The sequence below is a fragment of the Gorilla gorilla genome, chromosome 3 (assembly GCF_029281585.2).
Source record: "Gorilla gorilla gorilla isolate KB3781 chromosome 3, NHGRI_mGorGor1-v2.1_pri, whole genome shotgun sequence".
Taxonomy (NCBI): domain Eukaryota; kingdom Metazoa; phylum Chordata; class Mammalia; order Primates; family Hominidae; genus Gorilla; species Gorilla gorilla.
In genome coordinates this window covers 93,285,057-93,307,228 of record NC_073227.2, presented here as the reverse complement: position 1 = coordinate 93,307,228, position 22,172 = coordinate 93,285,057, and the positions used below count along the sequence as shown (strand labels likewise).

The 22,172-nt window shown below is 38.7% G+C and overlaps 2 protein-coding genes across 10 annotated transcripts in view; both read left to right on the top strand.

Moving 5' to 3' along the window:
• ANKRD17 (ankyrin repeat domain 17) overlaps positions 1–1,788 on the top strand; it is a 187,773-nt gene extending 185,985 nt beyond the window's left edge. For all 6 annotated transcript variants that reach the window (XM_031009951.3, XM_031009950.3, XM_055385086.2 and 3 more), the window contains one exon: positions 273–1,788. In XM_031009951.3, the coding sequence (XP_030865811.1) occupies positions 273–332 (60 nt within the window). In that variant the 3' untranslated portion in view covers positions 333–1,788. The remainder of the gene's footprint in view (positions 1–272) is intronic.
• Positions 1,789–6,814: 5,026 nt separating this feature from the next.
• COX18 (cytochrome c oxidase assembly factor COX18) lies at positions 6,815–21,863 on the top strand. Of its 4 annotated transcripts, none has more exons than XM_019025403.3 (6): positions 6,838–7,283; positions 8,472–8,572; positions 11,203–11,366; positions 11,711–11,832; positions 14,674–14,781; positions 18,310–21,863. In XM_019025403.3, exons 1-6 carry the CDS (start codon positions 6,900–6,902, stop codon positions 18,481–18,483), a joined length of 1,053 nt encoding a protein of 350 aa, XP_018880948.1. In that variant the 5' UTR covers positions 6,838–6,899; the 3' UTR covers positions 18,484–21,863. The 4 variants fall into 4 exon arrangements, with proteins under 4 accessions (XP_018880949.2, XP_055241063.1, XP_018880948.1 ...); XM_019025402.3 differs by having other exon boundaries at positions 6,839–7,283; positions 11,708–11,832; XM_019025404.3 differs by lacking the exon at positions 8,472–8,572 and having other exon boundaries at positions 6,815–7,283.
• The last annotated feature ends 309 nt before the right edge of the window (positions 21,864–22,172 follow it).

Below are 22,172 nucleotides of genomic sequence, written 5' to 3'. Positions count from 1 at the left end.
AGTGTATGTTTAATATCTTTGATTTATTTTTCTTCCACAACCGTGAATCTATAAATGCTCAGGTAATGATTTTTTTTTTAAAGGTTGTAAATCAGATTCTGTTTGAGGGATAAGAGGTAGGAAAATAATAGAAAAAAGGTTTTATCATTTTTTTCCATTAATTCCTAGTATATTGCAAATTGAAGAGTACCTCCTTAGTTTTTTAAAAGTTTTATTTTAATAAAATATATGCTAGATATATATTTTGTAAAATGCATGCTCTATATTCATAGGTGTGGACTGGACCCTGGGCACCTCACATGAACAGTGTGCATATGAACCAGCTTGGCTGATGAGGATCAGCTTGTTAGCCTGCAGATTCCTTTTCATTTGGAGGAAATCACAAGTGGCCGAAAAAAAAAAAATTATGCTCCCAAATCATTCTACTGATGTGCTTGACTGAAGTGTGTAGGCTTTTTGCAGAAGATCTTACTAACTGACCTATTTTCTGTGAACATTTGTGACTGCCCATTCCCCATCATCATCCGTTTTACCTTAGTTAGCATTTTTCTTATCATTTTTCTTTTTTTCTTTCCCTCTTCCCCTTTGGACATAACTTTCTGTTGAAGCTGTTCTTTGGCTGGTTGGTTTTAGTACTGTAAACTGCTTCTGAGCAAACACGGAAATTTAGCAAAATTATGTAAACTTGATCCTGAAGTTTTAGAATGGCAAATAAATGTACAATTGTTTACATAACAGAAAAGGCTAAGCAGAAAGTAAATTTCAATATGTCAGTATAGAGGCTCTACTTTATGTAGACTTAAATTAATGTGAGATATGTACCTTCATATTCAGAAATCTGGATGTTTCCTTCATACATTAAACTATTAATAAGCATAACTTTTCTACTGGTGTAATTTAAGTATAAAGTAAAATAATGGGCATTATCATTGGATGTTTCCCCACATTGGCTTTTAAAATACCCATCTTGCTTTCTTTTTGGTTTATTTGTAGCAAGGCACATATAGAAGAAGAAATTTCTGGCTTTTCCATGTTGTTTTATTACCTTTTCTCACTTTTAAAACTAATACACACTTATCTCCTCACTCCTTTTTCTCTCCTTACCTTTACCACTAATACCAGTAAAATTATCTTTCTGATAGTGAAAAGGTTCTGTCAAGATTTTCACTGTAATGGCTGCTACAGAGAGATGGACCATCTTCATCATCACCAGTGGTTTCTTCTAATTATAAAATGTTTAAACTTTCTGAGAATTTAAAAAGCCACCACTGTTCCCAGTCAGCATATACAAGCTCTTAATATTCTGTTTATTAAATAATTCAATGTACTATTTTATATTGGATGATATTGATTCTTAACATTGGCTTTTCAGTCATCAACAGTCAACATAAAAATTTCAATTTTCAGTAATTTAGTGGAAAATATCTTATTTCTTTTTTCAATTTTAAAGGCTTCCTGCTTTTTTACCCTTGTATATTATCAGTGAAAAGGATCAACAGTTAATTTGAGCCAAGTAATAAAAGAAATTTTGCATTTGTCACAAAGACAATTTATGGTAGACAGATAAATACACAGATTACAGTATAAAGTCTCCATTTAACCTGTTTATAAAAGATACAGGGCCACACTAAACTACTCAGTGGGATTTATATATTCCATCCACTTGAAACAATAAACAGTAATGTATCCAAGAAGATTATGTGTCCTACCCTGTCTCATGGAAAAAGTAATTATATGGTTGAAATGTAAAAGAAAGTAAGCATAAAAATCGAGTAATGTATATATCAATTTGTCTTCTTTTTTTTTTTAATTAGACATAAAATTTCACACTGGTAAAACATAAAAACTAACTAAAATTCATATAAATCACCCAGAGTTGATGATATTAACATGGTTCCTTGGTTGTCAAGTAAATCAAATGATTTCTTCAGTCTGAGTAAAGAGTAAAGCCTAAGTAAAGAGTAAAAAGATGACTTCTCAAACATATCCAGAAATTTGTAAACAGTACACTCATATCTTTAAGAAGTGGTCTTAAAATATATAAATTTGTTTTTCCACCTATGTTTAATATGCCCAAATTTAAAGGGAGAGCTAAAAGACAGCCTACAAATAAATATAGCTATGAAATAAAATTATAGCACTTTACTAAAAAAGGGATGTAATAATGTTATTTAACGAAGTATTTTATATATGACTTGCCACTATTCTATACATAAAATTTTTTTTCTTAATTCTTTCCTGTGTTAACTAGGGTTATTTTCTATTTAAGGTAATCCTGCTGGAGAACAGATGCTATCCAATATTTATTACAACACATGAGTTGTGTTGTTTCACAATACTGAATTTCTTAGGTGAGGTATTTTATTTAAAAAGGAGGGGGAAAACTCCTATATTTTCTTGACTTCAAACCTGTGGGGCCAGGGGATATAGATTGAAATGCTCCGTATTTAGTCTTGGGGATCAGGCTTGTTTAGTACAATACCATGGTTTTAGAAGTCTGTACTAGGAGCATTTTTAAAATACATTTTTTATATTTCAGATGTAATGCAGTGCACTTTTATTTGAACAATAAAAAAAACATAACTTTTTGAGACCATGAAGGTCTTTTATTTTTTAATTTTGAAAATATGTGGTATGTGTATATGCAGACTACATCATTGTTTTAAGAAATGATTTAACTCTTGGCCATTACACTTGGGTTAGTTCACACCTTAAATCCCCAAGTAGTTAATATCTCAATTATTGTATAATCAGTTTATACCATCCATTCCCAACAAAATTCCACATTTCATGCCTTTTCAACATACATTTCAACATAATCAACATATTTACACTGACTTCAGTGTTTATAAAAAAGAAATTTCCCCTCCTATTTCCCATTACTGAAAAGTCAAGTCATTTTTATTGATACATGAAAATTAAGTTTTTTGTAAATGACTATACGTATAGTCATTTTTCTCCTTTGGAAAAGGTAAATAGCTTATTAACTAATCCTGTCTTGTTCTTCACAAAAATAATAGTCCATCCGTGTTTTGACTCAAATAACCTAAATACACATTTTTGTAAAAATTTTGTACCCTATATTACTTATTTTTAAAACAGTACAGTGTTAGACTAAACAGCAAAACTCAAAGTTATAAAATCTCTTCAGATCCTCTAGTTTATTAAATCTATTTTCATGTTGATGTTTTACACAACACTTATTCCCACAGATCTGGCATTACAGAACATTTAAAGTGTACCAAAACATTGTTTTAATAACAGATTTTAAAATCAGGATTATTTCAAAATGATTAAAATAGCAAAGAACAACCAAGTCACTGCTTTTAATCACTATAAGCAGAAATTCAGTATTCCATTCTCAGTATATTTTACTTACGTAAATGAATCTATGCAGATATCTTACACTTTTAATGTTTGCTGTCCTTGACACTAAATTCCGAAAGTTCCTTAATGTCTTTGGAAATACATATACTATTGATAAATGCTTGCTTAAGTCACAGCATTTGATTAACTCAGGTGACTGGAATTTAAGATGGGAGCATTATCAGTGCTTTAATAAGTCTTAATGTGTTGCACACCTTGATTGCAAAAATATCACTTGAATTTTGGATAAGTGTAAAAGAAAATGTGCTACTGTGGCTTTGACAGAATACCTTTATAACATAACAAAGTACAAACCTAATATCTGTGGTGTAGGAGGTTGCATATTATACTTCTGCTTTTAAATGAATTCACACTTCTGAAAAACAAAAGCCAACTGCATTTTCAATGCTTGAAAACCAATGATAAGAAAGATGGCAAGGGGATGTCTTTCAATAAAGAGAAAAAAGCCAATTCTAAATTAGGTAGCTTTGGTTTTGAGAAGTAATGCCTTAAGTAAGAAAGAAAAACTGAAATCTTAATCTGATTCTAAGGGATCACTAACAATTGCTCATGGAAATAGTTTATTTCTTAAAGGTGTTTTGTTGTTGTTTTATATATACCCTAGTAAGCTACAGTCATTTAGTTTGACAAACATTTCAGAAGGCATATTTGGGAAAAGAGAAGACTAAATGATTACATGATAATTATACCCCATATTCAAATTTTCAGCACTTAATTCAGGCTACTACAACAAAAATACTGTTGACTGAGGAGATTAACAGAATGTGTTTCTCACAGTTCTGAGAGCTACAATGTCTAACGTCAACATGCCAGCCTTTATGGTTTCTGTTGAGGGCCTTTTCTCTGGTTTGCAGATGGCTGTTTCCTTTTCAGTTTCTTCGTGTAGGGCAGAAAAAAGTCATCTTGCTTTTGTCTTTTCCTTTTTTTTTTTCTAAGAGACAGGATCTCTGTCACCCAGGCTGGAGTGCAGTGGCATGATCGTAGCTCACTACAACCTCAAACTCCTAGGTTCATGTGATCCTCCCCACTCAGCTTCCCAAAGCACAGGGATTTACAGGTGTAAACCACCATGCCCAGCCTTGTTTCTTCCTATGAGGGCACTTACCCAATTCAAGAGCTCTACCCTTAAGACGAATTACCTCCCAAAGGCCCTACCTCCAAATACCATCACCTTGGGGTTTCAAAAAAGAATCTGGGGAGGACAAAAACATTCAGTCCATAGCAAGCTCCATTCCTGTGTTTGGCACCATGATGGTTAAGAATTACAGAGACTGCAGAAAGAAAATGTAATACGTAGTCTCTTCTTAAGGAATTTAAAGTTGAGAAATTAACTGACATAAGACTAATATCAAAGACTGGAATAAGCTAATTATAAATGTTGAACTTTTAAAAATGTTTTAATACATTGCACAAGTTCATTTGCAAAGAGGATTGACAAATGATTTCAGTTGGTCCACTCAATAGTTGTAGATCATTTTGTACTGTACTCTGAAACAAAAGATACAAAATAATCACAATGTTGTATAAACAGTACCTATACATTAGTAGTAACACTTTCTTGTGCATTGGGCTTTAAAATTGACAACTACTTCCCCCAACATCCTCTACCAAGTAGATAGCAAGTTCTAGTCATCCCTGTTATATAGATTAAGAAATGTGTTTATACACATATATGAAATTAGCAGAAACTAAATATTCATAAATTTTATTTAGATCAATATTCAAACTTAAGGAAATACTTTTTAAAATAAGAATGTAATATATGAACACAATGTATAGCAAAAAATATGTTCCAACACTGAAATCTCATTTGTGACCCCTGATAGAACTCCACAAAATTAAATCTTAGGAATTGAAGAACAGCTTACAGCTTTTTTTTTTTCTTTTCTTGCTTTTTTTTTTTTTTAAGAGATGGGAATCTTGTTGCTACCCAGGCTGGAGTGCACTGGCTCGATCATTGCTCGCTGCAGCCTTGGACTCCGGGGGGCTCAAGCAATTCTCCCACCTTAGCCTCCTGGTAGCTGAGACCACAGATGCAAGCCACCACATCTGGATGATTTTTGTATTTGTTGTAGAGATGAGGTCTTGCCATGTTGCCAAGGCTGATCTCTAACTTCTGCCCTTAAGGTATCCTCCCATCTTGGCCTCCCAAAGTGCTGGGATTACATGCGTGATCCACTGTGTCTAGCAAAAATAACTTTAAAATTCTGTTCAGATTATGAACAGCTGAACAGTAGTCAGTAGCAACTGATGGCTTTTTTGTTAGCTTAATAAATGGATAAAGAACTAGATTGGTAGGTTTTTCTTTTAGAAAAAGTTTATATATAGCATGTGTTGTGCTGTGTGTTTAAACACATTTAAAAATTCATGTATAGATTTATCAGTCAGTTTGGAAAGCAGATGAATTCCAGAATCCTGAGAAAGTTATCGTAGGGTACCCTTGGTTAGGTGCACAGTGAAGGGCAAACGATAGCTGGCGTTTGACATTACCCAACATTGTTGGAGGCTTCTTTTCCTAAGTAAGTAAATAAATAAATAAATAAAAATCAAGGTTTACTCCTCACAACATATTTTAGTCTGTAGTCTAGGGGTGACCCTTCGGTGAGGAAACTCCTCCACAACATTCCATTTTGTTGTTTCCAGGAACACAAAAGTTAAAAACTATATAGTCCATGTAGATTCAACGTATTCCTTTAAACCAGAAGACAGCCAGTGCTGCTGTTCAGGCTCTTTAAAGCTTATATAGGATACAAGTAAACTCAAGTAAGGAATTTACCGTACTGCCAGTGAACTGCCAGTGATAGTTTCCCTTAAATAAAGAGATGACACTTTTACTATAAGATTTTTGCTGCTATTTATCATGGAAGACAAAACACCGAAGAAATTCAGTTTGCAGATGGTGGTCAAAATACTAACTGGAACAGATGGGCCAATTAAATCTACAAAAGACTGAACTATCCCTCGTGCTTAACACTCAGGGTCAGCAAGAAACATGTGCCTCTCTACAAGCAGGTACTTTAGCAACGTGTGACTCTTGAGTATGATAATCTATCGTAATCGCTAACGGAAGCAATCAGGTGCACGTAAAGAGGCTGGGGATCAGCTTCTGGTCACAAAAAACCGAGCAAGGATAATTCCACTACAAATGACTATTAGCTTTAGTGAAAAAGAATGGTAAGTTACACGATGAAGATGAACTTTACAAGGCGAGAGCTCCCTAAAGAACACCCAGCCTGGCGGAGGGCAGCAGGCTCCACCCATGTCTCTGCAGTTTCGGTCCGGCCTCGGACTAACTACACCCCAGCAGCAGGAAACTTTCGCGTGTGCGCAGTAGGCCTGTCCAGTGCCTCGTGGGAAAGGCGGGACTTTCCTATCTCTTGCGTCACATCCACTGCGACGCAAGACGCCACCGGCTTGACTAGGAAGGTCAATCGCGGCTGCAGGAAGGCGCGCATGCGCTTTATGCCCGCTATTGCTGGCGCGTGCGCGTATCAGTCTTGGCTGGCCGGCGTATGTCCGCTGGATTGTGGGGCCCGGGATCTGGGCTCCGCGGTGGTGCAGAAATGCTGTTCCGGCTCGGCGGTCGGTGGCTGCGGCCGCTCCCTGCCCTGCAGCTTTGGGCTAGGGACCCGCCGCTTGCGCCGGTTCCTACGAGCGGCGCCAAGCGCCCCACTCTCCCAGTGTGGGCAGTGGCACCAGTCTCTGCAGTACATGCGAACGGCTGGTACGAGGCCCTGGCCGCGTCTTCGCCGGTGCGGGTTGCGGAGGAAGTACTGCTCGGCGTGCACGCCGCCACGGGCCTGCCCTGGTGGGGCAGCATTCTGCTCTCCACCGTGGCCTTACGGGGTGCTGTCACGCTGCCTTTGGCAGCCTACCAGCACTACATCCTGGCCAAGGTGAGGGGCGCCGAGCCGTGCGCGTACCCTGCGCTGCAACCCCTGCGGCGGAGGAAGGCCGACATTTACTCAGGGTTTTCGATCCCACGATGTTGCCTTCTGCAGTGCTTAGTGTTTAATCATCGTGACCATTTCATTGTGACCATTTTAGCGTTAAAAAAAATTGAACTAGCATTAGGTATGTTAAATAAGATACTCTGTGACACGTGTACCTGTCATTTCTTTTGTCTTACTGGATTTGTGCTCCAAGCACAAGTGGTTACTATACTTGGTCTCGGGGAACGGAGACAAAGAAATCAGTCGCAGAAGAAATTGTGTTGGCGAAACCTACAAAATTTATGTCTTAAAAGTTTTAATAGCCAGTATGTCTGCAGTGTCTTTCGTCCCAAAGTATTCCAGCTGGTTTTTCTTATTAGGAAGAAACTACTAGACTAACAGTTTGCGAACTTGTTCCCTCTCCAGACCCGACTAAGACTGTGTCTGGTTGGTCGCAGTTACTTGACCTCTTAATGCTGAATCCTTTTTTCTGAGGAATCAGGCTAGCAGTACCTTCCTTTGCCTACTTCACAGCGTTATCAGAGCAAGTCAGATAATACGGGTTAAAGTGCTTGATTATTCAAATGGGATATTTCAAAAATAGTGGCTTTCTTGTTTTCAGGTTGTGAGCATGGGGAAAAAAAACCCGGAAACAAAACAGGAACGGAATCAGCAGCAACATTAAGGCAGTGAGCCATTTTACAGGAAGAATGAGCACAGGGCAGGAATAAATGCTATTTTTACTTTTGATTTGTGGCTATCACAGTGTATTAAAGGTTCTTAACAAACTGCTGTTTTCTCCGCTTACGTTACTAGGAAATCTAGAGATGGAACAGTAAAGCCCAGGGTGCAGTTCTTATCTAATATTTGTAACCCTGTGAAGTAGGTGCTGTTATATATTTTATATGTGAGGGAACATGATTTTAGAGGTTAAGTTACTTGCACAGGATCACATGGATAAGTATGCATTGTGAATTTGGTTGTGACTGAGGACATTTTAAGCAAATTAACATCTGTGCTTAGAATTAAGATTTCTTGATATGATCAGTAAACTACATTTTTAAATGACTCGAGGGAATAATGTGAAAGATTATGAGTCATTATGAATAAAGATCCTTTATGTGCTCATAACAAAACCTATTTTTTAGCTAGGTGGAAAATTTGCAGCCAGAAATAAAAACTATTGCCAGGCATCTTAACCAAGAAGTTGCAGTTCGTGCAAATCAGTTGGGGTGGTCCAAAAGAGATGCCAGGTAAGCTAATTATATCCACATAAGACCATACGCGCACACACACACACACACACACACACACACACACACATAAATTGTGATGTTAATTATAAGTTTGAGTATTCTGTAGTTTTGGCAGTAAAGTATTTCTTTCACTTTATATATATATATATATATATATATATATATATATATATATATTTTTTTTTTTTTTTTTTTTTTTTGAGACGGAGTTTTGCTCTTGGTGCCCAGTCTGGAGTGCAATGGTGTGATCTCGGCTCATCACAACCTCTGCCTCCCAGGTTCAAGCGATTCTTCTCCCTCAGCCTCCCAGGTAGCTGGGATTAACAGGTATGCACCACCATGCCTGGCTAATTTTGTATTTTTAGTAGAGATGGGGTTTCTCCATGTTGGTTAGGTTGGTCTGGAATCCTGACCTCAGGTGATCCACCCTCCTCGGCCTCCCAAAGTGCTGGGATTACAGGCGTGAGCCACCGTGCCCAGCCTACTCTTTTATATTTTCATAAGTTATTAATATGGCATGATAGTTTCATATGCTGGACTGAAAGCAAAGAAATAAATAGATAAAGTTAAGAAGAGTATGTTCCTATTCTTTAGGGATTCCAGCCTATTGAAAAAGACAGACCTGTAATCAAATAATGATGTCAGTGAACTAACTATTATATAAAGATGATGTACAAGGAGCTAGATCATCAAGGAAAGTCAGGGCAGGGTTCACAGGATGAAGGTACTTTGCCATTCTTTTGTGATATTGGTCAACAAATGACACAGGTTATTTACAATCTTGACCTTTTGGAAAAGATACAGCAGGTAATAGCCTACAGGAAAGAGGAGGTAGAAAACAAGTGCCACAGTAGAAACACTTTGATAGCTAAGATGCTGTCTATCCTTTGTGGTTATTCTATGCAGTTGTCTGCCTGGGTTCTTGGAAAGTCCCAATCTAAGGGTGCTTGATTGCGCCCAAGGATGTCTGCATTCATTCACTGGGAACTTAACAAGTCCTCTTGCTTCAATCAACTCCTCAATCAGTTTCCCAAACTCTAATCCTTATTAGACTGTGAAAAATTATTCTCCTTTTTACAGCAATGGAAAAAGGGCTTTGTGGTATCAGTGTTATGTGTATATTATTAACCATATATTTTTATATAGTTGTACATTTCCCAACTATCTTTAATATGAGATTGTGTCCTATATTTAGTGTTAAAAAGATCTGACATTTTAAAAAATCGTGGTGATAGCTTAATGTCTTTATTTGGTAAAAATTAAAAGTTGACCTATAGGTTTGAAATTTTACTGATCAAAGAAGTCGAAAGCTTCAGCCATAGGCCAAAAGAACCAGATTAATAGCTGCTTGCCTGAGTTATCAACGCAGCCTAGATAAGACTTGTGGCACCTTGCTTAAGCAGTACTGGCAGGATGGTTGTGCAGATACAGCCTTACAGATGTTTCTTTGTAGGAGGAAACATCTGAGGGCTTCTGGCATTTTCTTTTCTTTTCTTTTCTTTTCTTTTTTTTTTGAACAAGACAGAATCTCCCTGTGTTGCTCAGGCTGATCTCAAACTCCTGGCCTCAAGCAATCCTCCCACTTTGGCCTCCCAAGTAGCTGGAATTACAAGTGCAAGCCACAGTGTTGGCCAGCTTCCTGCATTTTCAATAGTATTGAGTCTTGAAGGGTGAAAGACAGTGTGTCAGATGGACAGCCAGGAAAGTGGGCTTTCCACACAGATGATATAATACAGTACTTCCGAAGGCATGCCTATGCGGAAGTCTGATTTGTTGGATGAACTAAAGTCATTCAGACCAGAATATGCAGGTGTCTAGAGGAGTAACGAGATAAAATTGGAAGAATAGGCAAATGTGAAATTATGGAGGACCTAGAATGTCTTTGTGTACTGTCTTATTATACACTATAATTTGACTAAATTCAGAAAAACTATTGAATGCCTCCGCTGTACAAAATGTATGATACAGGAGATTTAAAGATGAATAAAATAGAACACTGTCCCCTAAACTAAGAATACTTTAGTTTTTGTTTTTTAACTCCTATTCTCTTGGACCTGAAGGAAGACTGTATTCTAAAAAGTAAAATTTCAGGAAAAAAACAGTAGTAACTAATATGGTTAACAGAGAAACAGATTAAAAATATCTTTGTGAGATAGTTGATTGAAAAATGGAGACTATTTTGACAGGCCAAGAGCATACACAGTATAAAACCACATAGCTCCAAAAGGTATATTCAGGGATGAAGTGGTTAAGTTTGGCGGGAGTGGAGAGATTTGATTAAAGTTTGCTTTTAGCTTCCATATTTCCAATATTAATTGTAGTTATACCATGTCAGTAGTGAAATTTACTTTTAAAGCCTAATCAGCCAAAGACCACCAGAGACAAAGCCTGTAGTCTGACAATTTCAGATTGTTATGTAACTTGTGTACCATACTGTAGAAGTTTTGATAAAAGGCTTTATTTGCCTGTTGTTTAGACAACTCCTTAACATGCCTGTGACAGCTGAAACCCTTATACAAATCCTTTAGCTAATAACTACAGCAGGCGCTATTTGTGCTGTGGAAATAAAGCATGATTCTTAGATGACATTTTCTCTTTCCCCCTTTTTCCCCCTAACCTCAATCTAGGCTCACTTATCTAAAGAATATGAGGAGGCTAATTTCAGAGCTATATGTGCGAGATAACTGCCACCCTTTCAAAGCCACTGTGTTGGTTTGGATTCAGCTTCCAATGTGGATCTTCATGTCTTTTGCTCTCCGGAATTTAAGCACGGGGGCAGCACATTCAGAAGGTAATTATTGTATGTCTTCTCCCAAAGAAGTTCTCTAACATTGTCTTTGTACTAAAAAAAAAAAAAACAAAGCAGACTTTTCATAATTAGGATGTGTTTACTATCTTCCTTATAAAGGTATAGAATTTAAAGTCTTAAGTGTAAACAGATTGGTTGTGTTGTGAACATTTTGTATTGAGAAAAAATATATATATTGTGAGTGAAAAACTGGAATAAATCCAGTGCAGATCTTTCCTGTGAGGGACACCTTATTGGAATTGTCAGACTACTTATTTATGTCTTATATATTTTTCTCTGCTATTTTTAGGACTTCTATTGTTTTATTTATAAAACTATTTTAGCAGGTTTTTCTGTTCAGGAACAGTTAGCTACTGGTGGAATTCTGTGGTTTCCTGACCTCACTGCACCGGACTCCACTTGGATTCTGCCTATCTCTGTTGGCGTCATCAATTTGTTAATAGTGGAGGTCAGTAGTTTTAAATGAAATTTGTTTGCCATTTTTTGGGATTTTTGTTGCTGCTGTTCTGACTTCAAATCTGTTTTTGTTTGAGTTGGTGAAGATAGCTCTGAGTTAGAAGTGAGATCCCTTGGTTCCTGGTTCCACGTCAGGCATTGGCTTTGGCCTGTCCCTTAACCTCTCTGGGCCTCAGAACTCTCGAAATTAAAGTAAAAGCACTAGTATACTTCCAAGTCTCTTTCAGCTTCAAAATTATATGATTCTGATACATAGAATTTTGTGACTTGCTTTTGGCAAAAACAGTAATAAAGATGCCCAGTCAATCTGGTTGTATTCTTAAAATAGAGTGATGTTCCGTGTGTGTGTTTAATATGTGAATTTGTAGGCGGAGAACACAAGTCAGGCCCTGACTGCTATTTTCTTGCTTTATGACCTTAGAAAAGTCACTGAATGTCTTTATAAGATGAAATGGGAAAAACATACACATAGAAAATGTGACCTCTCAGTCATGTCTTTTTTTTTCTTTTTTTTTTTGAGATGGAGTTTCGCTCTTGTTGCCCAGGCCGGAGTGTAATGGCGCAGTCTTGGCTCACTGCAACCTCTGCCTCCTGAGTAGCTGGGATTATAGGCGCACACCACCACACCCGGCTAATTTTTGTATTTTTAGTAGAGGCAGGGTTTCACCATATTTGCCAGGCTGGTCTCGAACTCCTGACCTCAGGTGATCCACCCGCCTTGGCCTTCCAAAGTGCTGGGATTACAGGCATGAGCCACTGTGCCCAGCCCTCTCAGTCATGTCTTAACCCTTATCACAGGCTGCTTTACTCAGCAGTTTAGGGAAAGCGTGCATATAATTTCATAAATTGTTCTCAGACTCTGAGTAGAACAGACTGAACTGGAAGAAATCTTAAAAATGATTTACCTCAGTAGAGATCTCCCAGACCTCATGACTTCTGATCCCTGTTTGTGAAATCTAATATACCCCTTATTCTTTCAGATGAGGAAAATGGAGATGATAGAATATAAGGTCTTAAGTGAAAGTTTCTTGAGGAAAGACTCTACCTGTAGTCCAAATATGTTTCCCTAAGAGCACTAGCACAGTCCCCTGTGGTTGGTGTTCAGTGAATATTTGGTAGAAAGAAGGAAGTGATAAGCACAAGGTTACAGTGAATCAATGTCAATCCCCTAGTCTTTTCCTCTATGTCATCTAAAGACTAATAAAGGTGTTTTCATAGCGGGGCATGGTGGCGTGCGCCTCTAGTTCCAGCTACTTGGAAGCTGAGTCAGGAGGATTGTTTGAGCCCAAGAGATGGAGGCTGCAGTGAGTTGTGATCCCACCACTGTACTCTAGCCTGGGCGACAGAGAGAAAGACCTCACCTCTAAAAGAAAAATAAAAGCTTATTAAAAGCTTATTCTTACTCAACATACACTATGTGCAAGGCATTGTGTTTTTTGTTTCTTTGTTTGTTTTTTCTTGAGACAGAGTCTCACTCTGTTTCCTAGGCTGGAGTGCAGTGGTGTGATCTCCACTCACTGCAACCTCCACCTCCCAGGTTCAGGTGATTCTCTTGCCTCAGCCTCTCGAGTAGCTGGGATTACAGGCACCCGCCAACACACCCAGCTAATTTTTTGTATTTTTAGTAGAGACTGGGTTTTACCATGTTGGCCAGGCTGGTCTGGAACTCCTGACCTCAAATGATCCGCCCGCCTCAGCCTCCCAAAGTGCTGTGAGCCACTGTGCCTGGCCATAGGCATTGTTATAAGCAATTTACATAAATCAACTCATTTACTTCTTGGAATAACCCTGTGAGCTAAATATTATCCTTTTTTAATGCAGAGAAAGTGAGGCATAAAAATGTAAAACTACGTAGTTTGGCTCTAGAGTTATAATTATGGAGAAGCCTTTTTTTTTTTTTCCTCCTTTTCTTTTTTTTGGAGACGGTCTTACTCTGTCACCCAGGCTGGAGTGCAGTGGCGTGATCTCAGCTCACTGCAACCTGTGCCTTCCAGGCTTAAGCGATCCTCCCACCTCAGCCTCCCTCCTGAATAGCTGGGACTGCAGACATGCCACCACGCCCAGCTAATTTTTGTATTTTCTGTAGAGATGGTTTCGCTATGTTGCCTAATTGCCTAGGCTGGTCTCAAACTCCTGAGCTCAAACAATCGGCCTGCCTGGGCCTCCCAGTTCTGGGATTACAGGCCCCCAGCCTTACGCAGAATTCTTAAGTGGAGCTTGAAGAATCCTGTGACAGTAGCTACCATATAAATCATTGTTAAGTGGAGCTTGAAGAATCCTGTGACAATAGCTACCATATAAATCATTGCCCTTGTTTTTTGGTACAAAGTGTCAAAAAACCTCCATTTAAGAATTTGACATAATTAGTGTTTTGTTGTTGTTGTTGTTTTTAAGAGACAGGATCTTGCTCTATTGCCCAGGCTGGAGTGCAGTGGCATGATTATAGCTCACTGTAGCCTCAAACTTCTGGACTAGAGTGATCCTTCCACCTAGGCCAGTTATTAAGATTTTTAAAAGATGGATGATCAAGCTGAGTGCAGTGGTTGGTGCATGCCTATTATCCCAGCTACTTGGGAGGAGGAGGCGGGAGGATCACTTGAGCCCAGGAGTTTGAGACCAGCCCTTAAACTGGTCTCAGTTTGATAGCAAGACAGGTCTCAAAAAATAAAAAGATGATCAGCCATATAAATTAATCAGTGTTTTGTGTGTATATATATAACTTTTATTAAAGTGTAGATGGAGGCCAGTGAAAAATCAGTTTATATTTTAAAGCTTGTCTGATTTAATATGCGTTTTAATAATCATTATGCATGTATATGTTCTACCCCTTCAGATTTGTGCTCTACAAAAAATTGGAATGTCTCGTTTTCAGACGTATATTACATACTTTGTCCGTGCAATGTCGGTGTTGATGATACCAATTGCTGCAACAGTACCCTCAGTGAGTAAGCACCAATATTGTGTGTAGCATGTGCTAAATCCTCTCTGACTTTAGCTTAGACTGGCTAGGATCCTGCCTCTTCTTTTTTTTTTTTTTTTTTTTTTGAGACGGAGTCTCGCTCTGTTGCCCAGGCTGGAGTGCAGTGGCGCGATCTCGGCTCACTGCAAGCTCCGCCTCCCAGGTTCGCACCATTCTCCTGCCTCAGCCTCCTGAGTAGCTGGGACTACAGGCGCCCGCCACCACGCCTGGCTAATTTTTTGTATTTTTGGTAGAGACGGGGTTTCACCATATTAACCAGGATGGTCTCGATCTCCTGACCTCGTGATCCTCCCGCCTTGGCCTCCGAAAGTGCTGGGATTACAGGCGTGAGCCACCGTGTCTGGCTGGGATCCTGCTTCTTCTGTTGAACTTCCTCTGACTACTTGATCCCTTACCAAATCAGTGTTTCTGTGGTAACTAATCTGTCTCTATTTCTTGCCTTTTTTTAAATTTTGCAACGTGTTTTGCATAATACCATGAATATGGTATTTCTTCCATTTGACTACTCGGTATATTGAATTAGTTTTGCCTATGTAGACTGGAGCAAAGAATTTAGCACTTAAAAAGAAACAAAACAAAATGCTAAGACCATTTGGGTTTGTGTATGGTATTATTTAATCTCATAACAACTCTATGAAATAGGTAAACTTGTCCCTGTATATACCTAATTAATCTTTATAGAAATAAAAAAAGAAATGGTTATGTTTGCAGTTAGTTTCAGTCTTTTGCATGTTTCCCACAAATACTTTAGAAGTTTCTAAGGAGGCAAAAGCTGTGTTAGGTATATTTCCATGTTTACTCAGAGCCAACACATAAAGTCGAATTCAGTTGTTATTAGTAGTTAGGGTGTAGCATATATAAAACTACTTCACAGTATTTTTTTTTTTTTTTTTTTGAGATGGAGTCTTGCTCTGTCACCCAGGCTGGAGTGCAGTGGCGCAATCTCAGCTCACTGCAACCTCCTTCTCCTGGGTTCAAGTGGTTCTCCTCCCTCAGCCTCCCTAGTACCTGGGATTACAGGCACACGCCACCACACTTGGCTAATTTTTGTATTTTTAGTAGAGGTGGGGTTTCGTCATGTTGGCCAGGCTGGTCTCGAACTCCTGACCCAGGTGATCCACCCGCCTCGGCCTCCCAAAGTGCTGGGATTACAGGTGTGAGCCACCACGCCTGGCCCACAATATTTTTTATAGGAATCTAAAACAGTATGTTTTTGCTATCAAAGTCTATTTTTTAGGCTGTTACTGAACATAATACTGTCATTAATCCTATGCAGAATAAGTTTGTTCATCTCTAAAATAGATATCATAATGCCTGTGAGAATTAATGAAATGAGTGCCTATTAGAGAACTTTTTACATAAAGTAGTAGTGTTGTAAAATACCCTGTAAAAGTAGAACAGCACAGATTCACTACATTTCCACAGAGCAATCATACCAGCTATACGCTGAAGAACATCTCAGATAAAATAAAATACGAGCAGTTAAGTTTTAATGAGGGATTGAGTTCAAAATGAGTAACAAGAGATCTGAAACACAATGCCTTAAATACCCAAAATTTATCCTGTCAATTATAGGAAATCTGATTAAGCAGCTTAGGGATGATGAGACAAGTCCATGAAGTTGAGAGACCCAGACTGCTGCTCTCTTTCTGCTTTGTTATCCACAGCCTGTGATTTCAAGGCTACACTACAGTCATGGCTGTTAGAGCTTGTTATCATGCAGGAATAGAAAAGGGTGCCTCAAGTGCAGTCAGCCCCTTTTAAGGAGACTTGCCAGATGTTCCACCAAACAGTTGTGTTAACATCTTAGTTTTATGGCCACCCCTCACTGCAGAAGAGGCAAAGAAATATAGTCTTTTTTTTTTTAGATGACAGCCTACTCAAATAAAAATTAGGATTTTGTTACTAAGGAAGAGGGGAGATTGATACTTAGCTGGCAACTTAGAGTCTGCTGTAGTTGGCCGCAGGTTCTTTTTCTTTTGGTGGATAAATCAGATGATGATGATAGCCAATATTTATTTAACACTGACTTTGTGCTAAGCACTGTTTTAAATGGTTTACATATTTTACCCCATGTAATTGTCCCAACAGCGCAACGATAAAGGTACTATTATAATCTTCACTTTGGTGATGAGGAAACTGAGGCACAGAGAAGTTAAGTAACTCATCCAAGGTCACTTAGCTATAAGTGATAGAGTCTTAACACACATCTAAGCAGTTTGGCTCCTCCTCTTAACTACTGTGCTAATCTACCTTTGAGGATTTGCTGCTTTCTGCCCCTAAAGACTGACTTTGGAACAAATAACAAATGTAAGTGCTGAATGTGGACCACATACTTGCATACCACTCTACATGAATTATCTCATTTATTCCTCACAGCAATCCTCTGAGGTAGATGCAGTTACTGTCCCCACTTTATAGATGAGGAAACTGGAACAGAAGGAAAATAACTTACTCAAAGTCAAATAGATGGCAAATAGGATTCAAATTCAGGCAGTTTGCCTCCAGGACCTAGACTTAACAACTGCATGATTTTGTTTCTGGGGCCTGATTACCTTCTGATGCTAAAGAAAAGTTTGGAACAGGTGTAAGTATAGGAGTATTTCTAGAGGTTGTAGAACTTCATATTGACCTAAATAAATGGTCACCCGGGGCCACAGACCAGTACCGGTCCATAACCGATTAGGAGCCGGCTGACAGCAGGAGGTGAGTGGTGGGCAAGTGAGCCTTACCACCTGAGCTCCACCTCCTGTCAGATTAGCAGCATTAGATTCTCATAGGAGCACGAACCCTATTGTGAACTGCACAGGTGAGGGATCTAGGGTGTACACTCCTTATGAGGATCTCATTCCTCATGATACGAGGAATGGAACAGTTTCATCCCAAAATCTTCCTCCTGTCCGTGGAAAAATTGGCCCCTAGTGTCAAAAATGTTGGGGACCGCTGCTCAAGATGGCAATACAAAAGAAATTTGGAGATAATGCTGAGGCTGTTTGTCTCAGAAGAAGGCAAAGAAAATGCATTCCTTACTACACTGAGAAACTGGCTGTTGGGAAACATTTGGAAGATAGATGACTATATGGGGAAAATTAGGTGTAGGGAGGCTAAGTTTGCCATCATAAATGCCAAACTTCCAGCATTCTACCTTCAGTATGTAAGCAGCTGGACAGGACTTTTGGTGGGGAAAAAGTTATGTTCCATTGTTGAAGAAGGGAGATAAGATCTCTCTTAAGCCTCTGCCTAGGAGCTTCTCTCTTTTTACTTTCTACCCTAACTACTTCTCTTTTTCCTTTATTTTTGCTTTTTGGTCTGTCTGTAACCTTTTTTCCCTGTCTATTAAATCTATCGCAGGAATCTAGTAGCTGCTGCAAGTCTTGCTTAGTCTTGGCATACTTTTATTTACAAAGATTGTCATTTTCTTTTTTATTGTCTGGACTGTGATGTCCTTGTAGAATTACAGATGCTAACATTTATGTCTTCTCTTTATAGTCAATTGTTCTCTACTGGTTATGCTCCAGCTTCGTGGGCCTTTCCCAGAATTTGCTGCTGCGTTCTCCTGGATTTCGCCAACTTTGCCGAATACCATCGACCAAGTCAGATTCAGAAACTCCTTATAAAGACATATTTGCTGCCTTTAATACCAAGTTCATTTCAAGAAAATGACATATTTTCCAATAATTTTGAAACAGTTGCAGGAGTCACTATCATCTTAATGTATTTAGGCTTAGAAATTCAGATGTTACTTGATTTCCTTTTATTTAAAATCATTAACTTCATGAAATATTGTAGGTTAAGATGTAATCCAGACCAGGCACAGTGGCTCATGCCTGTAATCCCAGCACTTTGGGAGGTCGAGGTGGGTGGATCACCTGAGGTCTGGAGTTCGAGACCAGCCTGGCCAACATGGTGAAACCCTGTCTGTACTAAAAATAACAAAAAAATTAGCTGGGCTTAGTGGCAGGTGCCTGTAATCCCAGCTGCTTGGGAGGCTGAGGCAGGAGAATCGCTTGAACCTGGAATACAGAGGTTTCAGTGAGCTGAGATCACCCCATTGCTCTCCAGCCTGGACAACAAGAGTGAAACTCTGTCAAAGAAAAAAAAAAGATGTAATCCAGATATATTTGACAGTAATTAAAATCTTTTAAATGTTATAAATGCAGTATGTTTGTGAAAGTATTAGAATAGAACCAAAGTGCCTGTCTCTGTTTATAAAGTTACAATTTGTTAGAGCTACCAGAACTTTGGAGAATAGGGTTAGCTACTGAATGATGGCAAATTAAACTAAACAATACTGCATATTACTGTTTTGTAAAATAAGAAGATCAGTGAGATGATGCATGTTTTTTTTTTTTTTTTGAGATGGAGTCTCACTGTGTCACCCAGGCTGGAGTGCAGTGGCGCAATCTCAGCTCACTGCAACCTCCATCTCCCGGATTCCAGCGATTTTCCTGCCTCAGCCTCCAAGTATCTGGGATTGCAGGTGCACACCACCACGCCCAGCTAATTTTTGTATTTTTAGTAGAGATGGGGTTTCACCATGTTGGGCAGGCTGGTCTGGAACTGCTGACCTCAATTAATCCACCCGCCTTGGCCTCCCATAGTGCTGGGATTACAGGCATGAGCCACCTCACCCAGCATTTTTTTTTTTTAATTTTTTTAATGAGACAGAGTCTCTCTCTGTCACCTAGGCTGGAGTGCAGTGGCACGATCTCGGCTCACTGCAACCTCTGCCTCCCGTGTTCAAGCAATTCTCCTACCTCAGCCTCCTGAGTAGCTGGGACTACAGGGGTGCACCACCATGCCCGGCTAAGTTTTGTATTTTTAGTAGAGATGGGGTTTCACCATGTTGGCTAGGCTGGTCTTGAACTCCTGGCCTCAAGTGATCTGCCCACCTTGGCCTCCCAAAGTGCTGGGATTACAGGTGTGAGCCACTGTGCCCGGCTGAGATGTTTCTTATTACTTTGGAGGTGGAGAGGATTTGAGACCTCTTTGAGCATCTGAAAAAAGGCTATATATGTATGGTTTTCTCTTCAGAAAAATCTTAAGACTCACAATACGGGGACTTCCTTGTTACCAGGAAGATTTTCTGGCAATTCCTAGTTAATAAATCTTATTCTAATGGAACATACATTGATCTTGAGTTAATGCGTGGTTGAAAAAGAAAAGGTGGGGGGCAACTTGAAATATATGCAGTAAAGTAGTCCATGCATACAAGTCCCTAACATGGTAGATGAGGTTGCCTCCTGGCCCTGCTCAGAAAGAATACAAAAAGTGTACATTCCTTTTTCTATAATTTAAGAAGTTTGGAATACAGAGTGTAACACTGTGTACTGCTAGCACCCAAAGTGGAAAATCTTAAGCATTCAGTTTGTTTAGTCAAAGAAGAAAACCAGAAGGGCAGTTGCCTATTGAGGTGATTTTAAACCTGTTTATTTGTAAGGATTAAGTACCCTAATAGGCTTAAACTATGATAGAGGTTTAATACAGGAAAAATTGACAGGTATTATAAATTGTGGATCCAGTTACTTGCTTATTTAATTTGTAAAGAGGTAAAATTAGCTCTGGTTGAGATATCAAGTATGGCAGGTATTTGAGAAGGCTATAAATCATAATTTTCATTTAGTTAAAATATGGACCTGATTCTGGGAAACCGTATCATTCCATCTCAATGTTTTACAATAAAATAAAAACTAAAGTGAAATTCATTAGTCATTTCTTTGATTGATGTCTCTTAAATTTTAGTTCACCTGCTTAATGAAGTTATGACATTTTTTAATAGAAAAAATGTACAGCATACAGAGGTAAGAATTCTCCTTCCCTGAGAATTTATTTTAGACATAGATGGTGGCAATTAAGACTAGGTTCTTTTTTCATACAAGTTCCTAGTCCTGGTTTCTGACTGTCCTATTGGGGCAATTGTGCTTTCCAACCACATTGAAGGAATTGAAACATCCTCATTATTTGTGGATTTTATATTTGTAAATTTGCCTCCTTGCTCAAATCTATCCATAACCCCAGAACCAGTATTTGCACAAGTGCTTTTGAGCCATTTGTAGGCAAAAATGTGAGTCACCTCCCAACAGAAGTCAAACAAATGGTACTCTGCCTTTTAGTTTCAGCTCTCATACCGTAAACATGTATCCTTTTTGAGTCTACTTAGTCCCATCTCTTCCTAATTTCTGTTCTTTTTGTTGGTGATTTTACTGTTTAAAATGGCCTCCAAATGCCCTGCTGGAGTGCTTTCTGATGTTCCTAAGCTCAGGAAGGCTGTGATGTGCCTTAAGGAGAAAATAAGTGTGTTAGATAAGCTTCATTCATGCACAAGTTATAATGCTGTTGGCAGAGAGTTCAGTGTTACTGAATCAACAATATGTTGCATTGATCTGTTGACAAAAACAAAGCTTGCAAAAACCTAATCCTGTATGTTTTCTAGGAGCAGTGGTTTGGTATTCACTACTTCAGTGTTTGTGGACTTTATGGAACATAAGTACCACAAATAATGCAAATTGACTATATTTGCAGCATGTACAATCAAGGATGCAGAGGCAGAAATGTGTGTGCAGCTTAGGTCATAGTAAAGAGGAAAGAATTTGAGGAAAATTTTGCCAGTTACATATTACCTCTGGAATAACTTTGCCTTTGCCATGTGTGTTACTGTGTACTCACTCAGATATTTTTCTCATAATGGCATGAGGGAAATCAGTCTCCTTTTCCCATTGTGTTTGTTACTTTTGCTGAGACGCAAAAAATAACGTGCTATGATTTTGTGAAATATGTATTTGGTCTTTATCCCCAATCCCTGACATCCAGCGGAATCTGCAGAGTTAAGTGTCTTTTGTATGCTCGTGTGATGACTGGTGGCTGGGGGCCCCTAGAAAGTTTCAGGATGGGGCAGATCCTTGTGGCCAGGAGTTCCAGATCAGCCTGGGCAACATAGTGAGACCTTGTCTGTACAAAAAAGAAAGTAGGAAAAAACATCTTTGGTTTTTCCTATCTCCAGATACTTCCTTTTCAAATAAATGAATCTTCTTTCATGTGCATAATTTACCTTGTTTACTGTGAGTCCCCTTGATTTCAAAATGTATATTTGTATCTTTTTACAAATGTATATTGTGCTTAGTTTCCTGTTGCTCTCCCATTGTCAAACTTTCAAACTTGAAATTTCTTTTCAAATATATACAGGAAGTTTGAGAATACAAGGCCCTTCCTCCAAGATCCCAAAATAATTTCTCACAAGTGGGGGTTGCTGGGATCTTGGGATAAACCCATGTATAAAGAAAACTGGTGTATTATGAACTGAAGTGAATCAGTTACCTGAACTTACCTGACTTCAGGATGGTAAATACTCTTGA